At 43.5% G+C, this 26,309-nt stretch overlaps 1 protein-coding gene across 4 annotated transcripts in view; it reads left to right on the top strand.

Annotated features, from left to right (window-relative positions):
* Positions 1 to 26,309, top strand: part of PATJ (PATJ crumbs cell polarity complex component) — a 407,721-nt gene that overhangs the window by 268,123 nt on the left and 113,289 nt on the right. For all 4 annotated transcript variants that reach the window (XM_073593830.1, XM_073593831.1, XM_073593832.1 and 1 more), the window contains one exon: positions 5,589 to 5,680. In XM_073593830.1, coding sequence (XP_073449931.1) covers positions 5,589 to 5,680 — 92 coding nt within the window. The remainder of the gene's footprint in view (positions 1 to 5,588; positions 5,681 to 26,309) is intronic.

The raw sequence follows: 26,309 nt of genomic DNA, 5'->3' as shown, positions 1-26,309 counted from the left end.
CCCGCTGCTGTCAATCAAATCCAATGACGCGGGGGGCGGGGCCGAGTCCAGTATTCGTGTCTGTGGATGAGATGCTGGACTCGGGAGCGCACCTGCAAGGTAACCCCCTCGGGTGAGTGCTTCCCCTAGGGCAGTGATGACGAACCTTGGCACCTCAAATGTTTTGGAACTACATTTCCCATGAGGCTCATGGCACTCTGCAGTGTAGCATCATGGGAAATGTAGTTCCAAAACATCTGGGGTGCCAAGGTTCACCATCACTGCCCTAGGGGGTTTTCTGCTGCGGGGAGGAGCCGCGAGAGCCGCCAGGGGACCCCAGAAGAGGATGTTCGTGGCCACTCTGTGCAAAACCATCTGCACAGTGGAGGGAAGTATGATATGTTTGTTATTTAAAAAAAATAAAAAACGATCCTTTACAATCACTTTAAAGTAACGCAGTGCCATATCGCAAAAAATGGCCTGGTCATGAAAGGGGGGTAAACCTTGCGGAGATGAAGTGGTTAACGAATTTTTTAATTTTTTTTTTTGGGGGGGGGGTTGCCTTTTCTTATTTTTCTGCTTTCTCAAGCTGCCCCGGCCTCATGCTTCTTGTTATTTTGGTTGCTGTTTGGCTGAGACTGAAACAGCCCAACAAAATCAATTTTACCACTTTAGAAAAACTTGAAAATGTCACCAATAAACGATGCCAGCCTAAACCACGCTTGCCCATTATTTTTAAATGGATGACATTTTGTAAAGTGAACTTTACAATTTCGAATTTTTTTTTCCACTATTGAGTTCTAAATTACAATAATCAGAGTTAAAGTGTTGCAAAGCAAAAGGCATTATTTTTCTTATTTTGCCATTCTTTTATAAAGGAGCTTGTAGTAATGACATTGGGAAAATAGCTGTTGACGTTCAATACCGCCCGAACACATTGCGGTTTTTTGTCCCGTAAGGCTGCACACTTCCTTTTCTCTGATAACAAGGTAATACGGCATATTCTCACGTTATATAAGTGTCTCCTAACAACTTCAAGTGCCTTTTATAATAGTCTTCTCCCATTGAAAGCCACAATCTGTTGATGCATCTGCTCGCCTTCAGATGTCTACATCCAGATTGCTGATTTCAGTGCAAACGCTTTCACCTTTTACACGGCAACTAGACCTGATGCTGCTGCTACATCGTACGTATGTATTCTTTATTTATTACAGGTACTTGTATGGCGCTATCAATTTACACAGCGCTTTACATATATATTGTATGTAGCAATGCCCCCCTCGGGGGTTGCTTGATAATGCATGTTCTCTTATGACACTCTAGGTTCAGACATGTTTTGTATACCTTTTTAAATGACACACAGACGCAAAGCAAATGTTTTCAACTCTCTCAGACTTTACTACTTTAACCACTTAAGGACTGGAAGGACTTGACCCCTTAATGACCAGGCCATTTTTTGCTTCACAACACTGCGTCGCTTTAACTGACAATTGCACAGTAATGCGATGCTGTACCCAATCAAAATTGACATCCTTTTTTTCCAACACATAGAGTTCTCTTTTGGTGGTATTTGATCACCTCTGCGTTTTTTTTTTTTTTTTTTTGCGCTATAAACAAAAAAAGAGCAACAATTTGAAAAAAAAAGTTTTACTTTTGGCTCTAATAAATATCCCCCTAAAAATTAAAAAAAAAAATAATTTCTTCATCAGTTTAGGCCGATGTGATTTTTTTTTTTTACCAAAAATTTGTCAAAAAATACATAACAAGCCTATATTGATTGGTTTGCACAAAAGTTATAGCGTCTAAAAAAAAATAGGGGATAGGATTATAGCATTTTTATTATTAATTTTTTTTTTTTTTTTTTTTTTTTTTACTAATAATGGCGGTGATCAGCGATTTTTAGCGGGACTGCGACATTGTGGCAGACAGATCAAACACTTTTGACACGTTTTTGGGACCATTGACATTTATACAGCGATCAGAGCTAAAAATAACCATTGATTACTGTATAAATATCACTGGCAGGGAAGAGGTTAACACTAGGGGGCAGTCAAGGGGTTAACTGTGTCCCCTCATGTGTGTTCTAACTGTGGGGGGAGGGGACTGCCTGGAGGAGGAGACTGATCGCTTTTCCTAATCTTTAGGAGCAGCAGATCTGTCTGTCATTGGTTACTGTATAAATATCACTGGCAGGGAAGGGGTTAACACTAGGGGGCGATCAAGGGGTTAACTGTGTTCCCTCATATGTGTTCTAACTGTGGGGGGAGGGGACTGCCTGGAGGAGGAGACCGATCGCTGTTCCTAATCTTTAGGAGCAGCAGATCTGTCTCTCCTCCCCTGACAAAAAGGAGATCTGTCTGTTTACATTGACAGAACTCCGTTCTGTCTCTGTCGGGAGCGATTGTGCGTGGCCGGTGAGCATCGCTCGCTCGCCCCCTACAGCTCTTAAAGCGGCCGATGTACCATGACGGCGATTCGCCCAGAGGAGCCAACCTGCCGCAGTGTAACTGCGGCGGCTGGTCTTTAATAAGTGGTTAAGATGAGAGGTGAAGACTAGAATTATTCAGCCAAACTAAGTTGAAATAACACTTGTACCAATAGCAATTAATGGTGACACCTGAATGCAACAATATACACTATCACCATAGGGTATATAGAAAAGCTATCAATGGATGTAAGGAAAGTGTCCACTTTAAAGGAAAACCCCGGACTGACCTTTAATACCTTTATACTAATGAAAGATGGTATACTATAGTGACCAGTTAAGTGTCTTCTTTAAGAGTACTAACACTGTCCTAACAGCAAGGCCTTGCACTGTCTTCACCGGCAACGTTGGAGCTCAAAGAACAGAGATTCCTGGCATCAGCAAATCCCAGTTGATAGTAATACTATTTGTAATCCAAGGGAATGTTGCAGGTGTTCTGTGCTGAAAGTGTCGTACATGGGGAAAAATCCATCACTTCCCTTAGTAAAAGCAGCACACCATACACCAAAACACGTGTCAGGCACACATTTCACTCTTTGATCATCCTAGATGTTTAACCTCTTCCCAGCCAGTGTCATTAGTACAGCGAAAGTACAAAGCAGGGAATAAAATCTAGCACATTCCTTTAGAAAAAACAGCACACACAAAAATACTGGTTAGGCACACATTTAACACTTTGATTTTCCTAGATGTTTAACCCCCTCCCAGCCAGTGTCATTAGTGACATATTTTTAGCACTGATCACTGTATTAGTGTCACTGGTTCCCACAAAGTGTCAGTGTCAGAATGTCCGCCGCAATATCGCAGTCCCTATATAAGTCGCTGATCACCACTATTACTATTAAAAAAAATAAATACAAATTCCAGTATATATCTCATAGTTTGTAGACACTACTTTTGTGCAAACCAATCCATATACACTACATTTATTTTTTTTACTGGATATGTTTTTATAGCAGAAAGTAAAAAATTATATATTTTTGTTTTTCAAAATTGTCCTTTTTGTTGTTGTTTATAGCTCAAAAAAAAATAATGGTGATCAAATACCACCAAAAAAAACTATTTGTAGGGAAAAAATGACACAAATTTTATTTGGGTACAGCGTCGCACGACTGTGCAATTGTCAGTTAAAGTAACGCAGTGCCGTGTCACAAAAAATGGCCTGGTCATGAAGGCGGGGGGATGGGGGGTAAATATTCTGGAGGTCAAGTGGTTAAACAAGAGACAAATAACTTACCAGCATGCCTTTGGAGTGTGGGAGGAAACCAGAGTACCCAGAGGAAACCAACGCAGGCACAGGGAGAACATGCAAACTTCAGGCAGGTAGTGCCATGGATGGCATTTGAACCAACAACTCTAGTGCTGCTAGGCAGAAGTGCTAACCACTTTACCACCCTGCTGCCTATATTGGTTAACCCTTGAGGAGCTTACAATCTAGACTTTGCCACAGTTCTGACTGCTTTTGGTTCCAGTACTGTGCTCTGCATTGTTTGAACTGATGATGTTGGTTCTGGGAATTTTTTACTACCCAGCACCCTCAGGCCAGAACTCAAGGACAATACGTGTGCAGGCAGTGGAACTTCAGATTCATGGAGGTAAGTATAATTTACAAACTAAAAAACTCCCAGAAGGACAAAGGGACAGGTTCTCTTGAAGGGCCATCTCTCCAACTTGCTTTGTTCTCACATTTGTCACTCTTCCCCCGCTGCTCCATTTGTCTGTCAAAGCCACTGGGTCCAATCCCTTTGTAAGCTTAGTGCTGGTCTGTGTCAGAGCTTAAACCGGAAGTAAACCCATCCATAAAACCTTTCCATTTTCGGCACGTGCCAAGAATTTAACACTACCATTGGTTGAACTCTCAACCAAACTGTCAAGCCATCCAATGGCTGGTGTCTAAAGTGATCACAAGTGCAGCATCATGGCAGTTATAGATTAAACAGAGGAAAAGATGGCAGCTTCCTTGGCTGAAAACGGTAGGGAGGTTTACTTACACTTTAAGAAGGGCTATTGACCTTCTACCCTCATCCATGTAACAGTAATAGGGCCTGGTAATTGGCCACTGTGACCTGAGCACTGCATCCTGGATGGAAGGGTTGAAGTCATATATTCTCCCATACCTAGAAGTCTCTGATATTTGCAAAGGATCCATTTTATTTTATTTGTGGAGGAAGCCCAACGAAGTCTACATTATTATTATTATTTTTTTTTTTTATGTAAATTCCACGCATAAAGGAACCTGGGAACTGAACCCATTTTTCCAGTGCTCCTTGACCATTATTTGAGCAACTTTGCTTCCCATCTAATGGCCCAAAAGTTTCAAAAACTCTTCAGCTGAAGTCAAAAACGTTCTTGGCAAAGTTCTTATTACTGTCCGTTTTAAAGGGGGCCTAATGCGTCTGAAAAACGTGTCCTTACTCCAATGTCCAACTTATACCTTCAAGTCTTAAAAAGTAACAGTACGAAGAATATACTTTCCTTCACAGCAGGTACCGTTGTTTCTGTGCTGGCTTGTCCTAAGGCCAAAAACCTAGCTATAGAGCAATGGATTGCCCACTGGAGGGGTGGATAAGAGTTTAGGCAGAGCTACTGGCTGACTGAAACTTTTGGTTATGTGACTGGAAACTAGAGAAGCAGCAGTTACTGCAGAGAAGTTATTTAATGTCTAGGCTTTGGATGCTCAGATATTTACCTATTTGTAACCAGCAGTATAATAGCTTTAAAGGGAGCCCTCTCTGACCTTTGTAGCAAAAGGCAGTGTGGAACAATTCATCCTCAAAGTTCATAAAAGAAGCACTGAAGTTCTTCAAGTCTGGCCTCAGCACTCTGCTCTCTTCCGTCTTCCTGTGCATCTGCTGTGAATGGAACCAATGTACAATGCATGCTTTCCCACAAAGAGATGATGTGAAGAGGTTCTTAGTCTGTTTTATACCTCGCACAGCCCTGATATTCTTAACAGTTCCCAGACCGTAAAAGGCCTTTAAAGTTACTCATTGTGGTCTATCAGGGATGGTTAGTACTAACTCAATAGAAGCTATGGTGTGCTTTTTCTACGTGAATTACTGATTGTAAACATAAAGTTGGATCATATTGTTTTTAACTTTTTTTTTCTTTTTCTTTTTTTTAGCTGAACAATCACATTTTGTTTGGGAAAAGCCATCAGAATGCATCTGCCATTATTAAGTCTGCACCTTCCAAACTGAAACTTGTGCTTATAAGGTAAGACATTAGAGGTGCTTATGTGCTAGATTTATTCCTGATGGTTTAAATCAAGGGCCTCCAAATCATCTAAACAAAGAGCCAGATTACTGTCCATTCAGACTTTAGAGGGGCCTCGACCGTGATCTGTGCGAGTAAACCGTGCCTCAGGCTTGGTTTTCAGTGGGAGTAAGAAAATTACATAGCGCATGTGGTCAGTACAAGGAGTAATGATGCCCCCTCATTGGTAGGCGGAATAGGGGCAATTGTTGGTGTCAGTGGGAGGAATAGTGCCTCATCCTTGGTGTCAGGGGGAGGAATAGTGCTGGTGATAAGAATAGTGTCCCATTGTTGGTGTCATTAGAAGGAGTAGTGTCCCATTGTTGTCAGTGAAAGCAATTGTACCTCATCCTTAGTATCAGTGGAAGGATTAGTGTTCCATCATTGGTGTCAGTAGAAGAAATGGTGCGTCATTGTGTCAGCGGAAAGAATAGTATCCTATTGTTGGTGTCAGTAAAGCAACTGTTTGCCCCATTCTTGGTGTCAGTGAAAAGATTTATGTTCCATCCTTGGAGTTAGTAGAAGAAATGGTGCCTCATTGCTGGTATCAGTGGAAGAAATAGCCCCCCCCCCCCCCCCCCCCCCCGGTGGTGGTAGTGAAAGGGATAGCAGCCCCCCTTGGTGATGTTAGTGGAAGGAATAGCCCACCCCCCTTGGTGGTGGTAGTGGAAGGAATAGCCCCCCTTGGTGGTGGTAATGGAAGGAATAGTCCCCATTGTTGGTGTTAGTGGAAGGAATAGTCCCCCTATTGCTGGTGTTAGTAGAAGGAATAGTCCCCCTATTGCTGGTGTTAGTAGAAGGAATAGTCCCCCTATTGTTGGTGTTAGTGGAAGTAATAGTCCCCCTATTGGTGTTAGAGGAAGGAATAGTCCCCCAATTGCTGGTGTTAGTAGAAGGAATAGTCCCCCTATTGCTGGTGTTAGTAGAAGGAATAGTCCCCCTATTGTTGGTGTTAGTGGAAGGAATAGTCCCCCTATTGCTGGTGTTAGTAGAAGGAATAGTCCCCCTATTGCTGGTGTTAGTAGAAGGAATAGTCCCCCTATTGTTGGTGTTAGTAGAAGGAATAGTCCCCCTATTGCTGGTGTTAGTAGAAGGAATAGTCCCCCTATTGTTGGTGTTAGTGGAAGGAGTAGTCCCCCTATTGTTGGTGTTAGTAGAAGGAATCGTGCCCAATCCTTGGTGTTAGTAGAAGAAATGGTGCCTTGTCATTGGTGTCAATAAAAGGGACAGTTGCTCAAGGGTCAAATAAGGGCAGGCAAGGGGCCACAGTTTGGAGACCACTGGTTTAAATTTAAGTATAACTGTCACTGGAGAAAGAAGTAATTTATTAATATTACTACTACTACAATAATGAGTGTTTAATAGTATTTTCAGTGACTTGTAAAAGGGAGTGCAGAGAAGGGGTAGGACTTGAGAAGTCTTGGGGTGCTTGGGCAGCTTTTGGTGCAAGTATATAACTTAGAACTGAAAACATTTTTTTATCCAGTCAGTTGCTGTTGCATCATTTTATTATATAGATCGAGAGATACCCCGAAGAAATTAGCCTAACTCTACAGACATTGTGCTATCTGTGTTAAATGGGGTTCTGTTGAGGTAGTTGGTTGAATTCTGACTCCCACCATGTAGCCGAGGCTTCTTCTCTGGACCGTTTTGCACTAATGTGGCTTATCACCACCTCATGTAACAAAATTAATTTATTTAACGGCCTGTTTAATTGCCGTTTTACCTTGGTTGAGCCAAAGACCCACCAGAGACTTCACTATAAAGTTTTAATTTAATTAACTCTGGAATTACTTGATGTAAAAATCCCGTTTACATATCTGAAAACATTCGAATCTCCGTTCCTTTCAGAACTTCCTCTCCATTGTGTGGAGATTAATATTAAAAACGTCTTGCTGGGAGAGATCAAAAGAAATAATTTAGCGTTTAAGTAAGCGCCTTAGTCAGCTCTTTATTTGCATATCTTAGCAAAGCTGACTTTGTAGGAGACTGGGGATGTTCGGGTTTGCAAGGGAGAAATTGATTAAGTGCTTCAGAATCACAAGATGGCCCGATGGAGCCGCCTGACCGCTGGGGAGGTATAACCTGTTCCAGAAGAATCACCCAGATGATCTTTCATAGAGCAGTTTTTCTACAATTCTTATAGGGAAGATTAAATGTTTTGCTATCAATCTTCGTCTACCTGTATACATTTGAGTGCTTGTTCTCTAAATATAACCTAATGAGAAGAATGTGTGTTGGCTAAATCACAAAGTGCTGAATAGTACAAACAAACCCTGGTACTTTGGTCACATTTTTTTTTTCATTAAGGCAATACCTTGCAAGGCCCTAAACCCTTCCCGCCGAGCTTACGCAGATGTACGTACTCGGCTTTCCGGGGTTATACCGGGATGATGCCCGCAGCTGCAGACATCATCCCGGTACCGTTTTTTATAGCCGGCGATCGGCTTTCCTGGTATAACAACCGATGCGGCTAGAAGCCGCTCGGCTGTTATACCGGAGGAGCGGGATGGTACGTCCTTCCCCCCCCTCCCGGCGCCTCCCGCCGCTCTTGTCTTGTCCGGCGGCTAGTGACAGTCTGGAACAAAGCCGTAAGCTGCTTCATTCCAGCCTCCTAATAGTAAACGCGGAAGCGACGTCATGACGTCACTTCCCGTTTACTCGGCTGCCAATGGCGCCGGTTTTAAAAAAATACACAGTATTCAGAATCGCCGAAAACGGCGATCTGAATACTTTGAAGTGCAAAGGAGACCCCCGATCCCTCCATAAAGAGTACCTGTCACCACCTATTACTGTCACAAGGGATGTTTACATTCCTTGTGACAGCAATAAAAATTGTGTTTAAAAAAAAAAAAAAAAAATTATGATGACTTTTATTACTGTCACAAGGAATGTAAACATCCCTTGTGACAGCAATAAAAGTCATCAAAAATTTTTTTTTTTATTTTTTTTTTTTAAACACAATTTATAAATATAAAAATAAATAAAATAAATAAGAAAATTTTTTTTTTAAAGCGCCCCCGTCCCCGCGAGCTCGCGCAGCAAAGAAAACGCATACGGAAGTCGCGCCCGCATATGTAAACGGTGTTCAAATCACACATGTGAGGTATCACCGCAATCGTCAGAGCGAGAGCAATAATTCTAGCACCCGACCTCCTCTGTAACTCTAACCTGGTAACCGTAAAAAAAATTTAAAGCATCGCCTATGGAGATTTTTAGGTACCGTAGTTTGTCGCTGTCACGGAACGCCCCACACTCCGCTTGAGTGCTTCCGTCATATACCGCTTCCTAAGTTCTGGAACACGAGTCCAATGGATCTGGCTATAGGAACCCCAAGAACTAGACAACACCAGTCTTGGAGTACATCAGAACTAACTTTTATTTTGAGATCTCACAGACCTTTATACAGCAGGGATGACTCAAAGCTAACCTAATTAACATGAGCTAATTTACTACAAAATGTACCCAGACCAGATGACAGTCTTGTGGGCACCGAGCTTCACACATTAATATAAACACAATAGCTGGAGCTAATTACAATTAACAATACAAACAACAATCTCCCCCCTCCTCAGCCTAGACCATTCGTCTCCTAGCCAGGGCTGGTGGCTAATGTGATCAGCTCTCTCAATTAACATAAACACAGGTTGATAACACCAGCATCTCCTCACAGGATGTGTCCCAGCAGAATGAATCAGTCTTATCAGCAGGGGGCTGCTGGAGGAACCCCCCCTCCCTCTTCAGGGACACAAATCTACAGTAAGGAGTCCCCATACAATATATACATGACTGAGTCCGATTAACACAGTTCAGACTGAATTTCTCATTCACCTCAAATGCTAGGGCCCATAATCGGTGGGCAACAGGCTTGCATACAGTCCTCTCCAACAGCCTCTGCTCCGGCCAGGTCCGTGACAGTCGCCATTCCACGAGTGCGTGCAATTATAAAGCGTGACATGTTTGCTATCTATTTACTCGGCGTAACATCATCTTTCACATTATACAAAAAAATTGGGGTAGCTTTACTGTTTCATGGAAGTGTCCCTTTTCCCAAAAATTTGCGTTTAAAACACCGCTGCACAAATACCGTGTGATATAAAATATTGCAAAAATCGCCATTTTATTCTCTAGATTCTCTGCTAAAAATATATATATAATGTTTGGGGGCTATAAGTAATTTTCTAGCAAAAAATACGGATTTTAACTTGTAAATACCAAATTTCAAAAATGGGCTTAGTCATGAAAGGGTTAAACAGTAAGTAAGGTTTAAAGAGCTGAGCGGTCAATAGACTGTAACGCGGAATGCAGGGATCAGGAGTAAGTAAAGCAGTGTTCAGAGGTCTGTAGTGCAGAGGTCAGGAGTAAAGCTGGCCTTAGACTAGTTGCAGGATAGAAAATGGATTTCCACAGTCAGTGTTGATGGGGGAATCCCTCCCTCGGAGCTATTGTGTTCTCCCGGTGGGGGGGGGGGACCGTCCCTGCCAAGAGAACACACTGTGACCTGAGCACTGCATCCTGGAAGGAAGGGTTGAAGTCACATATTCTCCCATACCTAGAAGTCTCTGATATTTGTGGAGGAAGCCCAAAGAAGTCTACTACATTTGTTTTAAATAAAACTACTTACTATTACAGTAGGTAATGAAGAGTGCAGGGTTCAGGAGTAAGTAATGCAAAGTTCAGAGGTAAGGCAGAGAGAAGCGATCAGTAGTATGTAAGCAGAATTCAGAGGTCTGCAGTAAGTAGTGCAGAAGTCAGGGGTAAGTGCGTAATGCAGAATGCAGGGGCCTATAGTAAGTCATACAACCTTTTGTACCACCTGCCCCACCCTATTAGATTGTAAGCTCTTCTGAGCAGGGCGCTCTTAATCCTCTTGTATTTTATTGTATTATAACTGTATTGTCTCCTTTTTTATATTGTAAAGCGCTGCGTAAACTGTTGGCGCTATATAAATTCTGTATTATAATAATAATAATAACTAACTGATGGAGTGCTGAAGAGAAGAGGCTCCAGGGGACCGGTTGCACAGAGAGGGAGGTGCCTGTGGGAGTGAGGAATACCATGAATAAAACTTAATTTTAACAAAATGACCATTTAACCCTTGCAGCAGGGCTCACCAGTTTGTTTGTTTTTTTCAAAATGTTTCTTAGTTCACCACTTCAATACCGGACACTTTCACCCCTTTCTGCTCAGGCCAATTTTCCGCTTTCAGCGCTGTCGCACTTTGAATGACCATTACTCAGTCATGCAACACTGTACCCAAATACATTTTTTTTTTTTTTTTTCATACAAATAAAGCGCTTTTTTTGGTGGTAGTTTAATCACCACTGAGTTTATTATTATTATTTGCTAAATAAACAAAATAAGACCAAAAGTAAAAAAAGGATTTTTTTTTCATTTCTGTTATAAAAGCTCGCAAATAGATTATCTTTTGTCATAAATTTAGGTCGAAATTTATTCTGCTACATATCTTTGGTATAAATAACCCAAATCAGTGTTTATTCTTTAGTCTGTAGGAAAGTTATAGAGTTCACAAACTACGTTATATATATTTTGAAAATCAAGCAGTCCTGATGTACCGTCTCATTTCTTGAGGGCTGAAAATGCCAGTACAGTACAAATAACCCCCAAATTACCCCTTTTTTTTGGAAAGTAGTCAGTCCAGGGTATTTAGTATGAGGCAGGGCAAATTTTTTGACGTTGAAATTTTTTGTCATGATTTCTTGGAAAATAAAGAAATAAAAAAAAATAGTTTTCACAATTTTTATTTTTACATACTTTTACCAGTGCAGTACAGCATCATCATAGAACTGGCGTGGCGGTGATCAGGGACGTTTACTGGTGATCGTATGTAAAAAAAAAATTTAAAAATCAATTTTTTTTTTACTTCTTTTTTTTATTACAATTTATTTTCTTTTTTTACATTTTTTTTTTTTACATACTCTGCCAAGCGCAGTACAGTGTTACCATAGTAAGACGTCAGCAGTTTTAATTGTTCATTTTTCACTGATCTGACTCCAGTAAAATGACATAGGGCCATTTGCAATGTGGTGTTGAAATTTTCTCTCCCTTGTCTCATCCGTTCTTAAAATTGCTCTCCATTAATCCTCTAATAAGTGGTAGATTATGACAAGAGAGCACTCAGTGACACGGATGAGAGCCGGCACTGATTGGAGAAGGGGACCTCCTGCTGTGCTGCATGTGCTTAAAAAATCAGCAATGCAAGTCGCTGAATAGAGAGGATTTGTATGTCAGAAATATCACAGGCCCATTATTTCATAGACCTCCCTACATCCATCGTAATTACCATGCAGTGGTGGCTGGTGTTTTTTTGTTTGGGGCACCTCAACCACCCCCTGCTGTCTGCCGCTCCACCAGCACTTACCCCGTCGGCGGCGGGGATCAGCGGGCACATTGGGCAGGGGGACCGGCTGCGGCGGGCATCTGGCAGCATCTCCTGTGTCCTCTTCCCTTCTGAGATCACAGCGGCTTCTGCCGTGTGTCTCCTCCCCTCCTCCTAGGTATCCAATAGGATCGCCTGACCTTTCAGCCAGTCAGGAAACAGGTAACAGACCTGCGCCTCCTGATTGGCGGAGAGTCGATTTAGTGTTAGAAAAGCGAATATTCATTTGCTTTTCTAACACATCTGGGTGGGCTCTGAGCGCAATGCTCTGCGCCGTGAGCCCATCCTATTTTGAAGCCTATTAGAGACTATGGCTCTAATCAGATGCTTCAAAATAACACCCCCGCCGCTGTAATCCACGTGCCCGGCGTCCTGAAAGGGCCCGGACACATGGATAGGGGGTGGCCACGGCGGCTATGGACAGATTCATGCTACATGAATCTGTCCATTACCATATAGGAGGGTGGCGTGGAGAAAGGGGGTGGCCCCTGTTACCATAGGTGTGCGTGGCCTATTGCATTAGGGTGTGCACCCCAAAGCTCAAACACACACGCCTTTCTCTGCAGCCTCAGCTGCACTGGACAGAGAATGAACGTGAAGTGCTCTGTGCTGAGCGGCTTCCTGTTAATGCACAAACTGAAGCATAGTAAGCACCGTCTCAGGGGCTGGTAAATTACATATCTACTATCCCCTTCCCCCGCTCTCCATCCTGAATTATCCTCCGCAACAGCCGCAAGAAGAGGAGGGAAGCCAGCAGCACTGCGGGGTGGGGGGCCGGGGCAGTAGGGGGAATCTGCATCACATATAGTGATTAGGGTGACCTAATCACCTGCGCACGCCTATCGTCATTACAATCTCTTAAAAGGGAAGAAAGGTCTGAACTGTAATGGCAGCTGTGGCTGTTTCCCGTAATCTCTGACTATTAGATAATTGCAGTGCGGAGCGGCGCAGTCACTATTCTGTAGGATTCAGTTAACATTTTAATTCCTTCAAAAGTCAAGAAATCTTTTTTTAAACTACCGAGCGTAATCACCTGAATCTGTCTTTCTAATGCATTTTCCATACACCAGCTGAAAGTTGAAATTGGGCTGATGAAATGAGAGGGGAAGACAGACGGAGAGGTTGAGCATCCAATGACCCTTATTAGTCCATAAGAGCGGGCATGGGGCAGGACAATGGCACACAGCCTGCACAACACCCTATAGTCAGGTGGTTCAGCGGGGAGTAATAATACAATAATAGTAAATCTATAATAAGGTTCCCATGCTTTCTTAGCGGTTGGAGTTCTCCTTTAATGCTGTCTATTATGAGCATTTTTTTCGATCTTGTCTCCTCATTTCCTCCCATGACTCTCTCTCTCTCTCTTCCTTCCACACATCTGTGTTACATCTCCAGTATTAAATCTTTTCCCCCCGTGCGCAGTATCTGTCTTGTTCCCGAGTCGCCGGACATTGCTATTGTCATTAGATTTATCTTTTTCGCCGCCGAGGATGGAATCGGCTTAACGAGATGAATCCTTGAAACCTCCCCTCTTGTAATTGACTCGGGAAATTCATGTCATTGATCCGACGAGGTTCCTCCACAATGAAATCTGTTTCAGTGACATTTCGTGTCCTTGTCTCTGTGTCACGTAACGTGCGGATCTCCACCGCCTGAAGCGCCATCTCCAGAGCTCCTGGCTGTCCGCTTTCTGCCAAATCAAAGCTGACTGCTGACTTATTTCATCATCTTAGAGTGCAATAAGAAAAAAAACTCAAAGTAACTCCCACCTGTAAAATCCTTTCCTGTCCCTATATTAGTGTTTGTTATGTTATGCATTACCAACCTCAAGGCCTCATTCACATCTGAAAGTCACATTTTTTTCAAGATTTTTTGTGCTTTAGCACTTTTGTGGAGTGACTTTAAAATTTAACATTTAAAAAAATTTAAATTTAAAATTTAATGGGTTGCCCTGCGCTCAAGTATCTCCCATACCCGTTTTTGGAACTGACTTTGGCGTATCTTTAAATAGTGCTTTTTCACACATTTTTCAGGCGTTTTGTCGCATTTGGAGGGCCATTAACGGCGAATAGCACTCAAACTCACATTGGGCATTTATGCACATTTACAGTGCCTTGAAAAAGTATTCAGCCCCCCGGAGTCAATACTTTGTAGATCCGCCTTTCGCTGCAATTACAGCTGCAAGTCTTTTTGGGGATGTCTCTACCAGCTTTGCACATCTAGAGAGGGACATTTTATCCCCATTCTTCTTTGCAAAATAGCTCAAGCTCTGTCAGATTGGATGGAGAGCGTCTGTCAAAAGCAATTTTCAAGTCTTGCCACAGGTTCTTAATTGGATTTAGGTCTGGACTTTGACTGGGCCATTCTAACACATGAATATGCTTTGATCTAAACCAGGGGTCTTCAAACTACGGCCCTCCAGTTGTTCAGGAACTACAATTCCCATCATGCCTAGTTATGTCTGTGAATGTCAGAGTTTTACAATGCCTCATGGGATGTGTAGTTCCGCAACAGCTGGAGGGCCGTAGTTTGAAGATTCCTGATCTAAACCATTCCATTGTAGCTCTGGATGTATGTTTGGGGTCGTTGTCCTGCTGGAAGGTGAACCTCCACCCCAGTCTCAAGTCTTTTGCAGACTCTTAACAGGTTTTCTTCTAAGATTGTCCTGTATTTGGCTCCATCCATCTTCCCATCAACTCTGACCAGCTTCCCTGTCCCTGCTGAAGAAAAGCATCCCCACAACATGATACTGCCACCACCATGTTTCACGGTGGGGATGGTGTGTTCAGGGTGATGTGCAGTGTTAGTTTTCTGCCACACGTAGCATTTTGCTTTTAGGCCAAAAAGTTAAATTTTGGTCTCATCTGACCAGAGCACCTTCTTCTACATGTTTGCTGTGTCCCCCACATGGCTTCTCAAAAAGTGCAAATGGGACTTCTTATGACTTTCTTTCAACAATGGCTTTCTTTTTGCCACTCCTCCATAAAGGGCACATTTGTGGAGAACACGACTAATAGTTGTCCTGTGGACAGATTCTCCCACCTGAGCTGTGGATCTCTGCAGCTCCTCCAGAGTTACCATGGACCTCTTGGCTGCTTCTCTGATGAATGTTCTCCTTGCCCGGCCGTTCAGTTTAGGTGGACGGCCATGTCTTGGTAGGTTTGCAGTTGTCCCATACTCTTTCCATTTTCCGATGATGGATTGAACAGTCCTCCATGAGATGTTCAAAGCTTGGGATATTTTTTTTATAACCTAACCCTGCTTTAAACTTCTCCACAGCTTTATCCCTGACCTGTCTGGTGTGTTCCTTGGCCTTCATGATGCGGGTTGTTCACTAAGGTTCTCTAACAAACTTCTGTGGGCTTCACAGAACAGCTGTATTTTATACTTAGATTTAATTACACAAAGGTGGACTCTATTTACTAATTAGGTGACTTCTAAAGGCAATTGGTTCTACTAGATTTTAGTTAGATGTATCAGAGTAAAGGGGGCTGAATACAAATACACGCCATACTTTTCAGATATTTATTTGTAAAAAAAGTTTGAAAACCATTTATCATTTTCCTTGCACTTCACAATTATGTACCACTTTGTGTTGGTCTATCACATAAAATCCCAGTAGAATACATTTACGTTTTTGGTTGTAACATAACAAAATGTGGAACATTTCAAGGGGTATGAATAATTTTTCAAGGCACTGTAACTGTACAGTTTGGGGTAGGGAGTTCCAGAGGATGCGAGAGACCTATGAAGGAAGGGTGTAGATTGTTGGTTCACTTTTTCTGGTACAATGATTTTTATTGGCATATAAGGAAAGAACAGATATTCATATCCCCTGCGTGGGAATTTTATATCGGACACACTGCAGAATTTTCATGAAAACACAGAAAAAGTGTAATAAAGTACAGACTATTAACGAACCATGATCCACTGACCCAGATCGGGGACCCATGCATAATGCCTGAGCCATAAGACTCGGGTTAAGGTAAGCAAAGGAAGCGGATGTGTCCGCAAAAGTGGGGTAACAAAAAAAAAGGGGGGTGGTTGTTAACTGCTTCCCGCCTTCTATATAGTGAAATGGGAGCACTTTCTTTCTGGTAGGACGTCATATGACGTCCTCTCATTCTTACCGCTCATGCACGCCTGGGGGGGCACACAGCACAGCGATCATGGTGTCAAATCCCACGGACAAAGTACATCATGGTCACGGTAAAGAGCCTATAACATAGGCCCTTTTACCATGTGATCAGCTGTGTCCAATCACAGCTGATCAGTGTAAACAGAAAAAGGCCAGTTATCGGCATTCCTCTCCTTACGCAGACAGCACTTGAGGAGAGCTGGTAAATGTCCTGATTATCATTGCAGCCCCACCAGTGCTGCCCATTAGTGCCCACCAGTGATGTCTGTCAGTGCCCATCAATGCCTCCTCATCAGTGCCATATATCTGTGCCCATTAGTGCCGCCTATCAGTGCCCATAAGTGCTGCCTATCAGTGCTACATCTCAGTGCAGCCTCATCAGTGCCCGTCGATGCAGGAGAAAAATTACATATTTCCAAAATTTTATAATGAAGAATTTTTTTTTTTCCCTGAATTTTCGATCTTTTTTCGTTTGTTCAGCAAAAAATAAAAGCCCCAGTGGTGAGAAAATACCATCAAATGAAACTCTACCTGTCAACAAAAAAAGATAAATATGTCATTTGGGTACAGTGTTGCATTACTGTGCAATTGTCGTGTAAAGTGTGACAGCACTGAAAGCTGAGAACTGGCCTGGGCAGGATAGGGGTGAAAGTGTCCTGCAGACAAGTGGTTAAAGCAGGAGGCAAAAAAGAGGGGAAAGAACAAAAGAGTGGTGGACAGGGAGTCCAGAGAGGAGAAGGGGGTAATGAGAGAAGGAAGAGCACAGGAGAGGGGCAGATGAAACGGCGAGTTCCCCCAGGCTGGGGTTTGAGGAGGATTAGTTTGGGAGGCCTAAGCTGGTTGAGTGCAGGGTTGGAAGGGTGTTGAGACCACCATGGAGTCCACACATTAAGGAATTTAGCATGAGTATCATTGAGGATACTTGACATTTTTTCGTGGATCATGAGGATCGTCAAGGTACTCTTCACCTCTGCAAACGAAACAGCCGTTTTCTTCCAGGTCCTCGCTATTGTACGTTTAGCAGCTATGAATAGGTAGGTGGCTTCTGCTGATAGGAAAAGAGGCCCGGGATCAGACAATGAAGCAATGCTAGTTTGGCGTCCTTGCGGATGGGTACGTGGAAAAGAAGCCTGAAAATCCTTGACCAGAATCCAACCAAGCGGGGACAGGACCAACAAATATGGATTTTGTCTCCTCGCTGACCACAACCACGGATGCATCTATCACTATGAGACTCATTCGACTTGGCAATGCGGGCCTGGACCCAACACCATGGATGGAGGTCCCTATAGGCTGCCTCCAGCGTAGCTGTATTGAAGGAGCACTTTGCTATGCTAGAACAAGCCTTGCTCCAATCTGCAAGGTCAATTGGGGATAGGTCTCGCTCCCACTTGAGCAAATAGAAGAGGGAAGCAGAGGTGCTGCTAGAGTTGAGGGAGGAATATATCATAGAGATGGTGCCAGGGGCACCTGGGGAGTGCAGGCAGGTTTGTTTGAAGGCGGTTTTCTGATATGGGAAAGTGTCATGGCGGCGGGAGTTAGTTCACTTTTTAAATTTTGTGAAAAGGCGAACTTAGACTTTAGGCCTCATGCACACAGGACCTTTTTTACAGCAGCTGTTTTTGGCTTTAGACGTTTTTTTCTACGGTCAGAAAAATTCCCCATCATGTTATCCTATGTGTCCATGCACGCATAGGTTATCAGCAGTTTTTGGCTGGAGCGTTTTTTGGCTTTAAAAAACCCCAAGACTAGTGGGTTCTGAGAGAAGATTTTCAGCTGTTTCCAGATGTAAAAACGCTCTAACGTCAAAAAAATGCCGATAAACACCGATAACGCTCAAAAACGTGGCTCACCAGTGTTTTTTGACATTTTAGATCCATTGAAAAAAAAAAGTTTTTTCCACAAAAAAAAATAACGCTAAAAAACGCTATTACAAAAATGTTGAAAAACTCACTGCAAAGCTACTGGCGTGTTTTATAACGTTATTTTAACGTCCAGTGGGCATGAGGTCTTAAAGTGGTTGTAAGCCCTTACATATACTCAGTGAAGTGACTGGCCTCAGGTGATACACAGAGATTAAACAAATCCTCCTACATAAGTTGTTCCTGTTTATCTGCAGTCATTTCTTCTCTACATCTGATCAAAGTGCATAAGTTACACAGTTAGTCTGAGCTTCGAGGAAGCAGAGGTCGGGTAGCTGAAAATACACTCTGCAAAGCTCAGTGAAGAGAGCTGATTGAAGGGAAGGGGACACACCATGGGCGGATCCAGAGTCTTGTCTCGGGAGGGGCACTGCCAGAAAATCTGTTTATTTTTGTGGGCAATTTATCGGGGAAACAGCTGGTGTTGGCGCTTCAATCATCCCAGCACCATGGTTGTTAGTGTTAGGATGATTGAAGCGCATTATTTTCTATAATTACATTGTAATATAAAATGAAATAGTTCAACTCACCATAATGCAGAATCAGTGGGAGCCCTGAGTGTGTCACTTGCCACATCACCTGCCACACGTTGCGGATTGTCACTTGCCACGTCCCCTGCCACACCTTGTGGATTGTCACTTGCCTGCCGCCAGATGCAGATTGTCACTTGCCACATCGCCTGCCACACCTTGCGGATTGCCACTTGCTACGTCACCTGCCACACCTTGTGAATTGTCACTTGCCACGTCACCTGCCACACCTTGTGGATTGCCACGTCATCTACCACACCTTGTGAATTGTCACTTGCCACGTCACCTGCCACATCTTGCGGATTGCCACTTGCCATGTCACCTGCCACACCTTGCGGATTGCCACTTGCCACGTCACCTGCCACACATTGCGGAGCGTCACTTGCCACGTCACCTGCAACACATTGCGGATTGTCACTTGCCACGTTACCTGCCACATCTTGTGGATTGTCACTTGCCTGTTGAGGTGTTTTGGTTGTCTCTTGCTGTGTCCCAGACTGAGTCAGGCAGCAGAGAGATAATGTAATCTCTCTGCTGCCTGCCCACTGAGGGCGGAAGTTACTGCAGGGATGCAGGGCTGGCGGAGAAGTGTATACTGTATGTATTGTAACAGGGGCGGCGCCGCTCCAGGCTGTGTCACACTGTCACGTCGGTCGGCTCTGAGAGACTTGAGTCCGACCTCCGACGTGACGCCATGACTCACTCACTGCAGTGTGAGTGTGACTGACCGTGATGTCACTCGTTGCTAACGCCAGGGCCGCCTGGCGTCTAGCAACGAGTGCAGAGCAGGGAAGAGGCTCCACCCACCTATCCTTCCTTCAGTGTCAGTGACCGCCACCCGTACGTACCACACGCGAGTCTCTCTCGGCGCCGCTGATCGGCACATGTGAGAGAGAGACTCGGGCCGGCAGCGGAGCGCAGGAGACAATTACATTCAGAGTGTGTGTGCTATTATTTCAGGGGGGGGCAATTGCCCCGTTGCCCCCCCCGGATCCACCCCTGGGACACACCCCGCTGCACACAGGAACAGAGGTGAGGTTGTCAATCACAGGCTGTGTGCTATCACCATTTTTTTTCTCTTGGGGTCAGAAAAACTTGTTAAATGTGACTCATGCTCATAGCAGAGGAACGAGACAGCAGACAGAAATTACACTTGGTGCCCTGGATTGAGACCAGTACACACTATAGATGGATATGCTTTGTTCATATTTCATATTCGAGGTTTACAACCACTTTAAGTGTGTTTAAAAGACCCGCCATTATTGTGGAGTTTATATAAAACACATGGGGTAGAGCTCACAGCAGGCGAGACTTTCCTTGTTAAACAGTATATGAATTGTAATAGAAATAATGTTTGCATGATTTGGTTGTCCCAAATATCGGACCCAATATGTTTGTTGTAGGATTGCCCCTATGAGGTTAGAATTGGGGAGCACTACTGTAGCCCTAAATCCTCGTAGCTCTCTAATTTCTCTACAACATTTTTCTGGTATGCATACAGGAGACGTGTCATGGTACTGGAAGAGTGTTTTTGTCTTGGAGAGATCTGAGATGGTTGCATTTGAAGAAAGAGACCTCGTGGGGTTTTAAGTTACAAATTAGAGTTCCCCGTGGCCTTAATCATAGATGGGATTTTGGATTTTGCATGTTAAGTCCCATCGGCATCTCACTTAATACAGTAAAATATATAATAGATGGAATATTTAATGAATGGGTATGGGCTTTATGTGAGCTGCCTGTGAACCTTCACATGTTTTATTTGTATGATTTTATCATGATTTATGTATGTTTTCAGGCTTACTATATAAATATTGTAATGTTCCCTCCAGGATTTATACTTTTTTTTTTATTCGCATTGGCGGCCGGTATTTGATACGTCTTCACTTTGTAAGTGATGTGGCTATGACTAGACTAAGTCTGGGTATGGCTGAAACGTGTTAGTCAAGAGATTTTATTGATATTTTATTGATATTTAGTGATATTACAGGTATTTTTTTTTTTTTTTTAAATAACAAACCTGTTTTACTTTCCTGCTCTGTGCAATGGTCTTCCTCCTTTTCCTGGCTCCTCCTCCTCTTCTCAGAATGCCCCCAAGCCGCTTGCTATGGGGGCACTTGTTCATGCACGCTCTGGACCCCCCACTCTGTGTGTCCATAAGACACACAGAACAGGGCTTGGCCTCACCCCCTGCACTCTCCTGACTAGCTGAGATTAACAGCAGTGGGAGCCAATGAGGGGGCAGGGACCCAGAAGAGCTTTGTGCATAGAATGCATGAAGGTAAAAGACCTGCAGTCTTTAGAACCACATTAAAAGTGATTGTAAACCCTCACATATACCCAGTGAAGTGACTGGCCTCAGGTGATACACAGGGAATAAACAAATCCTCCTACATGCGTTGTACCTGTTTATCTGCAGTCCTTTCTCCTCCACTTTCGTGCAAAGTACAGCATATCCCAGCTCCAGAAGGGGGGTGGGGGGGGGGGGGGTGGAGCAGGGATTTGATGTTACACACTGTACAGTTTAAAGCATGGAGCTGAGTGTAAACTGAGACCTGAGTGGAGGGAATGGACACACCCTCTTCTACACAAACTTATTAGGAAATGTGTCAATCGCCAGTTGTGTGCTGGAGGGGAGGGGGGGGCATCTTCTGGGATTGTCTGGTGTCAGCCTAGACTTTCAGAAGTAACTCATGCAGATAGATGGAAGAGAGAGGAGACCGAAATCACACTAGGTGCTTTGGGTTGAGGCTAGTACACACTATGGAAGGATATGCATTGTTCATTTTTCATCTCAGGGGTTTACCACCACTTTAACCTTTTGCACTGTATGTTCCTTATAAAATAATAAAGAAAACCGTTTTCAGACAGCGTTTGGTGCTGTGGAATTGCACTTGACCAAGTGGTGCCACCCCACCATGCTTCACTGGATGATGGCCACAACCAGTTTTGCATTTTCATGCAAGGTCCACTTCAGTGAACCTTTTATCATTTTTTAAATCCTTGATAGCTGTGTAGCTAAATTTCTTAGGTGTAATTTCCTTTTTTTATATTTTATAAGCGTTATACATCTTTGGCTGAAGGCCACCTTTTGTGTCCCTCAGAGATGATTCATCTTATACGGGGGTGGTGTGATGCAGGACCTGCCAGTTGCCAAGGGATGGAATGCCATTTCTAATCTCCTCCTTGGTCTTCTGTCATTATAAATGGGTAATGAAGATTCCTGGAATGTTTACACACCAGATGAGGAATGTTTGAGCTTGTGGACGACCTTCTGCACTTCTCCCGATTAATGGTCATTATGTAAAAAAAACAAAAAAATGATGTAATTGTCACATTGAGGAGCCTGATCACGGTTACATTTCAGAAGAATGTCCAGGCACACTAGAGAGAGCCTATTTTACTTACAGCTAAACTCTGGGCACAAATACTTTCACTTAAATGTATTCTTTTAACCACATTATATAGATCCATTTTGTGTGCGTTAATTTGCAAACCCAGATATCACCTTTAAAAAAGTAGTGGTGACATCACAGTGCTGTACATAGCCTGAGCAGAGCTTTGGGAGGACCAAGCAGGCTCCACCCACTATAGGCTGTCTGCAGCAAACTACAGGAGGGGGCGGAGACAAGACCAGTCTCCGTGCACAAGCAGAGCGAGCAGAGCTGTGGAGGGTCCTGCAGGCTCCACCCACTACAGGCTGCCTGCAGCAACTACAGGAGGGGGGGGAGACAAGACGAGTCACCCTGCACAAGGTTTTTATTTGCCATTCTCGTACCAAAAACATTGCCATAGCTGAATAAGTACATACCATAATTACAAATCACAGGAAGAGTACATTACGCTCAGTTCCCCAGAATGGTACATTCATACAGGAATACAGCTACACTCTTCTAACTTGATTCCACACATTTTGATGACCTAGACGATGTCAATGCGTGACCTAATCTTATGACAAACTTATATATAAAGACTACAATGATCACGGAAAATTAACAGGAAAAGATTTAAAAAATAATCTTGGTCAACAAAAGTGCATTAAAGTTCTGCAAAGGGCGGTAGGTGGTATGGTCCCTGTTGTACAGAACCCTAGTTCAGCATATCCAGAAAACGGCTGAACCAAATGACCTCAAGATCTCCCTGGGTTATTCCGTCCAACATGTGCCCCCCCCCAAGCACATTTTTCTTAATTGGCTCCCAGAGTATCCTTTGAATCTATCCACCCAGACCAAATTTTATTAGATTTTTGGGGACCACCCAAGGCCTCATAGGTCATTCTTTAAATAGGCAGTTTCCATACCCCAATACCAACCTGGTCAGAATGGATTCACTGGATCGTTCGTGATTACCTTCCATTCCCGAGTTCATCTTTGATGGGTAATTATGTGACAATTAAATGTAGCACCCTCTAGTGTGCTATCAGGCTAGTACAGGTAAATTTATGTGTGTGAGTCTGGAATCTCGGTCAGGGTTTACTGCAGGTCAGGCTGGATGGCTCAGTGCCTCCCCCTAGTTCTGGAAGGTTGGAGCAACTTCTAGAAGTTTGTGGGCAGAGGCCAGGAGGGTTGATCTGCATAGTTGGGGGAACTTGGCCAATCCCCAGGCGGTGGGCCTGGCAGGGTGACTAAGCCAGCCCTTAAATATGAATGAGTCATGTCAACAGGGGAGTCGGGTGGAAGATGGAGTGCTGAGGAGACTGTCGGTGGCCTAGAAACTGACCCCTAAGTCTGGAGGGGGCTGTACTTTGGGCTCGCTTGGGAGGATCTTGACAGCAGCGGGGGAGAGATTGCCACATGTATTAAGCATTGTGCTTAACCCTTCCTGTCCTTTGCACTGAAAGTTCTTCGAAGCAGCAACCGGGTGAGCCATTAGTCCTACAAGCAGGAGAGCTTGGATCAGTGTCTACATGGTCCGTGTCTACAGAGGAGTGGGAATTACACCTGTATGCTGCTTGCTTCTTTCTAAGGAAATGAGAGTTCCCAGTGTTTGAGGGGCTTTTGCACTTTATCTGCAGAGACTCTCGGTGTCCAGGAAGGACAGTTCAAGATCTTGTACAGAGGGAGGAAGTTGTCCCTGGTTATTGTTTCATTTAGGCTGGGCATCCCATAATTCCTATTCCCCATCCAAGTTATCACCCTTAATAAAGCAACAAGAAACCAAGCTCAAAGACTGAGAAAAGAAACCCAAAAGGGTAAAAGCTGCGCTCAGAAATAAAAAAAAATGAACCAAATCCGTGAAAGAAAAAAACACAAAACAAAAAGCGATCAAACACCACCAAAAGAAATCTCTATTTCTGGGGAAAAAGGGCGTCAATTTTGTCTGGGTTCCAGGTCGCACGACCGCTCAATTGTCAGTTGAAGCGACGCAGTGCCGTATCTCATCAAATGCTCTGGTCATTAAAGGTGTAAAACCTTCCAGGGCTGAAGTGGTTAAAGGAGTTGTAAAGGCAGAAGGTTTTTTATCTGAATGCATTCTATGCATTCAGATAAAAAGCCTTCTGTGTGCAGCAGCCCCCCCCCCCCCAAATACTTACCTGAGGTCCCAGTGGTCCAGTGATGTCCACGAGTGTCTCAGCCCTCCAAGATTCTCCCTTCCTTATTGGCTGAGAGACAGCAGCCAATAATTGTTAATAATTGTTTTCTATTTGAAAACAAAGGTTTAAAACAATTAAAATAAAAGCTGACCATAGAGGTATATGATTTGTCCTAATGCGGTATTAAACCCAAAATGTAATATATTGCAGCTTACCAATTGTTAGATGTGGCGGCTGCTTTATTTTTTTATTTTGTTATTTTTATTTTTTTAGGCTTTTTGCCTCTGTTTTCACCTGGTGATCTGGCCAGAAACACACCTCCTGTATTAGAGCGCCCCCACTCTGGATGAAGGAGCACATGGGGCACCTTTGGACAGCAGCATTGTCAGTATGGGGGGGGGGGGGGGAGGAATGTTAAGCCATACATTATACAATTTTCTTCCCTTCATCCATGGATTGAAGAAAAGAAAATTGCTTGATTCTCCTATCATTAAAGTCAGTGTTGATGGGGGAATCCCTCCCGCAGCGCTATTGTATTCTAACAGCGGGAGGCTTCCCATCCATCAGAATACTTTGTTCGCTTGTGGCAGCTATAGCTGCGGGCCGTGATCACACAAAAACAAAAAAACCTACAGGCTGGTTGTACTAAAGTACCTTTTTCCTAATGGATATCCAGCTGTCACATGACCCGGCTCTCTCCCAGCCTGTCTGCAGGGAAACATAAGCAGGAGGAGCTTCTAGTCCTCTGCTGCTGGTCACATGTTCAAAAATAAAAACAGGCTTTGGAATACAGAGTAAACATAAATAATATCAATAAACTGTTTTAAATTGTCATACAAATATATATTTGAAATCAATTCTTGTTTTTTGGCAGTAACATGGCGTGGGCGGATTTCTACCAGTCACAGGCTGTGTCACACCCCTCCAGCCTGTATCTTAGAATAAGAGGGAGGAGAAGCCACCATTAATCTACATGTAATATCCCGCCCCCATGGTGTTTAGCTGGTTAGTGGGCATAGAGGGGGAAGGAGGGAGTGGGCAGTCCTTTACCACTGTGTATACGCCCACATGTGTGACTCTATATAGTCACACGGGCTGTTCAGATGTGATGGGGAGGAAATATTCAGTGTAGAAACTCACTGAAAACTGAACATGTGCAGAGCTGCCAACACTGCTCTGCAAAATCCCTAGCTCATACCTCCCAACATTTTGAGATGAGAATGAGGGACACCTACTTGCAAACGTATGTAGGCATAGGACACGCCCCCCCGACACACCCCCTTAAAGGAGAATTAACCCAAAAAAAGGTTAATTAAATCCACAAGGACTTTTTTTTGCCACTCCTGTTCCTTTATAATGGCTTTTAACCTTTACAAATGCAGTAATTTTGAATTTATATTAAAGGTTTAGCACTGGGAAACGTGTTTTGAAAGATAAAAAGTGCATTTTATATACAACTATATAGATCAGACCAAAATAAGGGACAAATGAGGGGGACAGAGGGACATTGCTCCAAATCGGGGACAGTCCCTCGAAATCAGGGACAGTTGGGAGCTATGCTAGCTGAACTGGGGAGATGGAGAACAGCAGGATCAACCAGGTTTTTTGCAGAATCTCATAGTGACTGAAGGAGTATGAATAGCATGTAATACACCATTTATTGATAGATTTTTATGATGTGGGTTTACTAACACAGGAAGTATACAGAGGACACAGCTTAGAATTTCTAATGAGATCTACAACTGTTTTTTTGTTTTTTTTGTTTTGTTTTTGCACTTCTCAAATCAATATAACAAAATGCTTTCAATATTTACAAGATTAAAAGGGAGAAAATAAGAAAGTTCACTTTTGTTAAAGCGGAGTTGCACCCAAAAATGGAACTTCCGCTTTAAGGTAAGGTGACCCCCTGACATGCCACATTTGGCATGTCATTTTTTTTTTGGGGGGGGGGGGCCGATACCCTCTTCTTAGAGGATTCCAGCCCCCACTTCCTCCTGGCGCCAGATGGGGAGATCACCTCTCCCCCCCCCTCCCTCCCTCTCGGCAATCATCTGGGACACGTCACAGGTC

This window comes from Aquarana catesbeiana, linkage group LG07 (assembly GCF_042186555.1).
Source record: "Aquarana catesbeiana isolate 2022-GZ linkage group LG07, ASM4218655v1, whole genome shotgun sequence".
Classification (NCBI taxonomy): Eukaryota; Metazoa; Chordata; class Amphibia; order Anura; family Ranidae; genus Aquarana; species Aquarana catesbeiana.
This window is presented reverse-complemented; position numbering and strand designations above follow the sequence as displayed.